General features: G+C 34.0%; 1 protein-coding gene across 1 annotated transcript; it reads left to right on the forward strand.

Moving 5' to 3' along the window:
- Window positions 1-1,185: 1,185 nt before the first annotated feature.
- LOC106434022 lies at window positions 1,186-2,678 on the forward strand. Its single transcript, XM_013874859.3, has one exon. It carries the CDS (start codon window positions 1,539-1,541, stop codon window positions 2,562-2,564), a length of 1,026 nt encoding a protein of 341 aa, XP_013730313.1. The 5' UTR covers window positions 1,186-1,538; the 3' UTR covers window positions 2,565-2,678.
- Window positions 2,679-8,205: the final 5,527 nt, after the last annotated feature.

Consider the following 8,205-nt stretch of genomic DNA (forward strand, 5'->3'; position numbering starts at 1 on the left):
CCAAAGATGGCTGAAAACACTTTGTATTTGGCTAAATGGTGGGGCTTTTCCATTGAAGTAACAGATTATGAAATCTTTATGTAGCTCTGCTCCTTGCTGAAAAACTGAATCGGGAAGAAGCACTCTGGGCCTACCCGACGGGGCTATGGTAACTGGCGCTAGCCTTGAGAGAGACTTGTCCTCTGAGCGACGAATCCTCTCAACAAGAGAAGGAGGGGGAGGAGGGTTGTTTGGATGAGTCACAGTAACAGGAGGAGGAATTGGTGGGTCGCTAGGGTTAAGGGAGGGTGAGGGGGGGGGGGGGGGGAAGAGGGTTGATTGGCGTCTGAGATGAAGCTTTGTTTGTTTGAATAGGCGAGTTTTTGGGTGGAATGGTAGTGTAGATCTTCTTAGGATTTTGGAATGAACCAAAGATAGGAACAGTAGTTTTTCAGATCCAGAGTGTGGAACAGTTGAACCATCACAAGCTGTTGTTGCAGTGGAAAAATTGACTGAAGAGAAAGAATTTTCAGCTGATACTAAAGGAGCAACAGCAGTTTGGGTAGATTTCTTTGACCCTTTATGAGTTGTAATAGGGACAGAGGAATAGTTAGATGAAGGGGATGACAAGGGAGGGAAAAGATGAGGGGAGAGGGGCGATGAGCTATCAGGGGGATCGGGAGGTACCGGAGGAGGAGGGGAAGTTTTGTCAGCGGTAACAGACGGAGGTTTCAGATCGAAAACGCGGCCAGGGATGAGCCAGGCGTTCTGCATTGGAAACTGTGTCAGAGAGGTTTTGACTTTTTAAGAGACGATGCTATGTGTCTAGATTTCATATGATTAATCATATGTCTAGATTTCATATGATGAATACATTATTTACACTATTTTTAACCAGCATTGGATATGAAAACATTCAGCGATTTCATGCAATATTTAGTATTTATTTGGCAAAAACTATAAACAACTAGTTTACAATTACATGCACAATGCAACCCACAAAAATTGCTTATTGTGTGAACTCATCTCGCTCTACAAGATCAATGTAATTAATTTTATATTGTTGTAGTCTTCAATTTACGGTTCAATGCATAGTAGGAGTCCAATTATGTATAGCTAAAATATAGCTTCAAAGTTATAGCTAGCTAGAGATTCAAATAAGCTTAGGAGGTAAACCGAGTTATCTATCGAACTCCTTTACGATTTTAAAATAGTTTTCAAAGTTTCAACATCTTTTCATCTCAGAAAAATCAAACTAATTAAAAAAACATAATAATAACTCGGTTTAAAAACTTTTTGATACTTATTATATTTTTCTCTTTCCGTTTTTTTCCGCCAATTTCTCATCATTTATCTCGTGTTTTAAATTCACTCAAAAAGCAATCTCTCACCTTCAATTTCTACGCAGTAACCTTCTCCTTCACTCTCCACCTCCACGTATATAATAACTTCGACCTGTCAACAACATTTCATAAGTCTCTTCTTCCAAAACCCAAAGTCCAACAGGCCTTCGAAGGAAAACTCAAGAAGAACTTAAAAGTCTCTTACCATACATAACCATGTATCGAGTATGGAAAAAACCGAAATCTGGTCGGCTCTCGAGATTCATGTCGGAATTTCAACAATCTCCTAAACGCGGCGGTTCTTTGGTCGTCCAAACTGGCTTCCCAGCTTTTCTTATCGACCTCTTCGTTAAAAACCGCGATCGCCTAAAGAAATCATCCTCTAAAACTAAACGCATCCAATGCCAGATTCAGACCGCTCCAAACGCTTCTTTGCCAGTTAATAAAGACGCGAGACTAGAAAAGCCCGTGGCGAGGAAATCCGTTCGGAGTAAGATCGAAAACGTTAATCTCGGATTAACGGCAGAGAAGGATAAACCCACAAGTCACAAAAGCGGTTGCTTTTGCAGCGGTGGAAACGTTGCGTTTATGTTGATGGCGTTTAGGGTACTTATAGTAGTCGTGCTCACATTGAACACGAAGAAGAAGCTCACCATTGGAATCACTCTCACCGCCTTCGCGCTTCTCTTAGCAGAGCTCGTGGCAGCGCGTGTTGTCACACGTTTCAAGCACTGCAACACCGACGCACCGAGACAAAAGCCACTCGCTTCGACACACGTCGAAAACGTTATTTTATGCGAAAAGGTTGAAACTTTTGATGATTCTAAGGATGAAACAGAGCTTATAGCTGTAACAGAAAACTCGAGTTCGAAAGATTTAAGGGTTCGTGAGCTCTTGTTAAAGGATGAGAAGTCGTCAAGTAAAAGTTCGAAACTCAAATCGAAGATCATGAAGAAGTTGAGGAGTTACAGTAAGAAAAAGAAGAAAACGACTGTGATCAAAGAAGAAGAGACTTTGAGTGATGTCTCAAGCTTGGTTTCAAAGAATAAATCAGATATAATCGAGTCTGCGAGAGACGAAGAAAAGTCGTGTCCACCATTGATAGAATCAAAAGGAGATAGCATGAATGGGATTGTTGTGATCGTGATTGTTCTTACTGGTCTGTTAAGTGGAAAGATTGTAGCTATCGGTCTGACACTATCCTGTCTGTATCTCAGATTAGGAACAGCCAAAAATATCTGATTACTGATCAGTGGTGGTTAATGTACATTTTTCTTACTTATGATTTAGATATTTGTCCATGATTTTTTGGGTTCACGTTTAATAGTTGGAATAATACTTTTCCTTATGAATCAATAACGTTTTCTTTAAATTGTTTAATGTGTATAAATTAGTCTAGAGATTTTATTAAATTTTTATTAACGCTTCTATATAAAAAAATATGTAGTACAAATTTCAAAATGATGATGATTATTATTATTATTATTATTATTATTATTATTATTATTATTATTATTATTATTATTATTATTATTATTATTATTATTATTATTATTATTATTATTATTATTGTTATTATTATTATTATATAGATTAATAAAGAAAAGTTATAAAAAAATTGCGGGGGCAACTAAATATTTAGGTATGAATTTTTATAAAATGTTCAGTGTGATATACATAAAATTATCAAGCGTCTATGTATAGTATAGTATAGTATGGTAATTTGGTAAATTGCTAACATAACTTTTAAACCCAGAAAGGTGTTATGTTGGTGTTTAGCAGTATGTTTCTATAATGCTGAAAACCCAAATTAAAAGTTTGTTTTATATTTCAAAACTATATAAACACAGATGCAACGGTAAAATTTGTTTTATATAAACCAAAGCTATTATGTTATGATCTTATAATGGTCGAAGCTGTTTTAAGTGTTGCTCAGGAATATATATTAACACAAAAGAAATGGGGAGGCAATGTATTATCTATTTTATTAATTTAGAGTTTTAATATTATCGACTGATTTTTGGACTGTTATGGTTCAACTAAAATTGACACTATTATATATTATCAACAATATGATGCTAAAAATATACTCTATCCCTTTCGAAATAATACACTTTTTTTAACAACATCACTCAAATACTAACTATAATCTCCAACCGATCTAGCAAGCCAAACCGGTGGAGTTGAATCGACATAAAGCAAAGCTGAAGGAGAACTCCGCAAAATAATACTCTTTCTGTTTCCAAAATTAGAATTTTTTAGAGTTTTTTTGTTCGAAAATAATAGATTTTTCTAGAATTTTAAGTAGTTAATGTTGATAAATTGTATATTTTTAAAAAATATTAATTGAGAATATTTTAATTGATTAGATACTATTGGTTGATAGTTATTGAAAAATGTACAGTAAAATAAACAATAAATTTAATCGTAAACATTTATTCTATTCTTAATATGCGTGAATACTCTATAAAATCTTTTTTTTGGAAACGGAAGAAGTACATGTTTAAGTATTTTACACTTATTAATAAAACATATTTATTAATACATATTTTTTTGTAATTTTATATTTCATATATTCTTAAACCATTACGACTTCAAGAAATATAACTAATATTTTTGAAATTCACAAACTTATATTATTAGTTGACAAAAAATGCATTAAAAATATAAAAAATACAAATTTTTGAATCTTTCTGTCACGTAGCAAATAACATAGCTCATCAATTTGCAGAGGCAAGTGATATTATTGTAAACCTATTTCCATGACATAGCTCGGATTTTAAACCAATGTTTATCTATTTATTTATCTCTATATATCACCTGACTTTGCAAATTAATGAGCTATAGACCGTATACGAATTTTCTTTTGTTAATTATACATATAATTGACTTAAAAATATATAAAACATATAGTTATCTATACTGTAAATAAAGAGTTTCTTTTTTTCAAAGCATACTGGTGTAACTAGTAACTATCATATAAATATTAGGAATACAAATGAAAAAAAAAAAAAAGAGTAAGAATAAAAATTTTAGTGGTGTAGTGTTTGGGTTTTAAACCAAAAATGGTAGTTTGTTAATCTAAATTGAAAAAAAACTCATGCTCTTAGCGCAGGTAATCTTAGCTAGTATTAGTTTGGAAGTGGTTGAAGTAGGTAAGAGTGGAAGCCAAAATAGCACTGAATGTGATATAAAGTGATGGTAGCTTATGTGATAACGACAACCGGACAATATGGTAATTGTGCTAATGTGGCAATTACTAACGGAGCTAAAATTAACCAATTATATTTCGGTTAGCTAAGAAAATGGCTAATTAGCTTAAGCTTGTGTTAAAAGTCTTGAGATACTTTGATTGGAGAACAATTATGGTAAGTGTAAAATTTTAATTACTTTATCTGATATGGTAAGAAATGGGGTTTTGGTTGTTGATATTTAGAAGTTTTAAATAATAAATTTGATGAATTATTTAATTCGTTCATTATCAATAAATACACTTGGAATAGTTAATTTCATTTTACTGGTGTCATATATATGTATATTCAATAAATTGTATTAAAATTAATTTAAATAAGACGATTACAAAGAAAATATATTATAGATTGTAAAATCACCTTTATAAGGTGAAAGCAAGATGATTAGTGTAAAGTGTAAACTATATTATACAAAGAAATCAAATCCTGCTTTTGGAAAAGGTGAATATTTGTTTACTATAAATAACAATAATGAAATAAGACTATTTATGAGTGTCGGATAAAGAGAGTGTCTTGGTTTTGATTGGATGGATCTATTCAAAATAACTTAGTGGCAAAGCCTCCATTGTTGGGGGTTTTATTTTATTGTTTTTGGTTGTTTTCTTGCATATCATGCTTACCACTAAGTGCCCAGCTTCATATCATGTCTAAAGCAAAGAACAAAAAATAATTGCCCCATAAATGCGTGAGCCAGATTCGAACTCGGTTTCATGGGAATAGTTGTTAACACCTTTCGCCACTGTACTAAAGACAATTTTAATAGAATTTGGCGCCCTTAAATATATCATATAATTTGGCGCCCAAAGCCCTTGCTTACTGGACTTTAGGTCAAGGCCGAGTCTGTATAGACATATCAAAAAAATTTAGATCTTTGTATAAAAATTGATTTTAAAACTGATAATAGATTTAAAGTGATGCATAAGCATTACATTTTCTATTTTTCTTGGCCGGCCGAACAAATTTAACTTTAAGCATGTAACAATAGAAAAAAACTTCTTGTAACCAATAAAATTACGATTTAAAGATGTGTTTATCTGCTTAATTTGTAAAACAAATTTGTATCTAAGTTTTGGAATGTTGTCTCGTATATGGTTAGAATATTGTTATGCTTTCAGATTTGAATGGGACGACGAGCTATTTCTCCACAAAAAGTATTGTATAGCACCATATGTCTCAACTATGGCCTCATTCTAAATGTCTCCGAAGTAAAATTTTGAAACTTATTTTCCCATGAAACTTTTGCAACACTTATCTCTCCATGAATTAAACGTTCAAAATCTCTGACTCCACAAAATTAAATTACTCGGTTTAACCCTATAAATTTAAACAGTTTCAGTTAATGAAACCAGTTTTGGACCAATAAATGACCCGATTACATCTATTAAACCAAAAAATAAAAACCTAGACCCGACAAACTCATAAACCCATGAACCTAGATCCGATTTCATTCCTTAAATCGAAAGCTGAGAAAACAATTCTGAAATTACAGAGAAAAATAGAAAAGAGAAGAGAGAAGATAGACACAAAATTGAAAATCGAAGAAGAAGGCAGAGTTGAAGGGCTTTTAGTTGTTATTGCATTTAAGAAATTGACCTTTAAAGATTATTCATTGAAATGCTTGAAAGAAAACAAAATCCATTAATATTTAACTGAAGTCGTAAGAATTCCACACATAAACGATCAAACATAGAAATAAAAATCAACTCAGACGAGGAAAAAAATTCATTCTTCACCTCAAAGAAGTCATGAAGAGCAGTCATTTTAATAACACTTGACTTCAAGCTCTTGATTCACTTAGCCGTGGCCAATGCTCTAGCTACAGTTGTTATAACCAGGACCTTGTAGGCTAGAGCCATTTGTCTGAGCTGTCTTCCATCCTTCTGATCAAGATCACCGCCTGAGCTTGTGATCAACATCAGATGAATCTGACCATTAGCCACCATATAAGCAGCATGTGGCCATCATATCAACTTCAACACTCTGTCCACAAGAATGCCTTTCAGTTCCAGGAAATGAGATGTTCCTGAGGTGGCAACGATCTTGAACCCGAGGTCTAGGATAGTCACCGCGATTTTCTCCAGGTGCGCTTTGGTCATATCGTTTAAGTTGAGGAAGACTGTACTAGTTAAAGGTAGCTCTTGACATGCAACGATCTGAGCCACTGCAAAGGCGCTTGGGAGCTCGTAGCTGATGCTCATAACTTGTCTTGTGCTTCTCATCTCTGGTCTGAGTATTACATCACGACCTTGGAATTTCTCAAATGGGAAGGCCGCTTCTTTCATAGAGATGTGTTTAGGGATGACTTCTTCCTCAAAGTTCAGATCTTTGAGAGATTTTAATGACATGACCAAAGCTGCATACTTGGAAAGAGGGTGTCCAATGGCTTTTGAGACAGAAGGGACAGTACAAGAAGCTCGAGGATTGGCTTCAAGCAAGAAAACATCCCTAGATGATGTGATTGCGTACTCTCACTTTCAGAATTTGGGGGGGGGGGGGGGGGGGGGGGGGGGGGGGGGGGGGGGGGGGGGGGGGGGGGGGGGGGGAGAGAGAATCAAATTTGATTAATCAATTTTATGGTTCACAGGGGAAGTCTGATTTGGGATTTTAAAGAGAGTGGGTTCACGGATCGGGTCAATCATGGGTAAATGTTTAGTTTCGAACCGGATTTCGGTTCTATTTCGGAGCTTTTTGGTTTGGTTATGCGTTCATACCGAAAATTGTCTTAACCAATATCTAATTGACTTTCATGGAAAAATAGGTTTCAAACTTTTAATTCGGGAAAATCTGGAATGAGACCATAGTTTGGGAGACATATGGTACTATACGATATTTCTCGCGCAAAATAGCTCATCGACCCGATTTAATCCATAAAAAATGCATGGACCAATTGTTTTATGATCGCGATTCTGCTTAAGATCTGATAGAAACTGATAATGCACAGAATCACTAGCTGAAAATATAAAAACGTACAATTGATTTATACTAGTCAGCGTTAGGATTAATGATGAGAATGTCAAAAGGTGAATCAGTTAAATAGCCCATGCACACGTCAATATGAATTTTGTCAGACGTGAATAGAAATACTGATCAATGCATTTCTAATAAAGTAGGACGAACCTAATTCGTTCTTTTACCACTATAGATCTTTTTTTTCTTCTAAAAAGACAACGCCGGTAAACTGAACATTTACTTGTGGCAATATTCTTATACACATGTAATAGTTTGACAATGATCGTAAGACAAAAAAAGTTTAACAATGATCAGAAAGATGGGTCTAACGCGTTACCAACTAAACCAAAACACCAAATTTATCGTTACGAAATATTTAGTGCATTTGAAATGGATTAACTCAATTCGGCTAAAACAAATACAAAAACATATTAAGAACATTTCGAAGTGTTTTTTATGTTTTATTGATAAGCGAAACAAACCTAAAATAAGATCAAACAAAACCCGAGGACAAGAAATTCTTGTTTTGACGCATAAGTTACAAGCCATTATGTTGACCTCTTTGAGTACATTTTAAAATATGAAAAGATTGATAATGATTTTGAAACGATTACATTTATCACCATTAACTCCTATATGTTATAATAGAGGATTAGCAAATTACAAATCTCATTGAATTTTTA

Source organism: Brassica napus, chromosome A2, assembly GCF_020379485.1.
Source record: "Brassica napus cultivar Da-Ae chromosome A2, Da-Ae, whole genome shotgun sequence".
NCBI lineage: Eukaryota > Viridiplantae > Streptophyta > Magnoliopsida > Brassicales > Brassicaceae > Brassica > Brassica napus.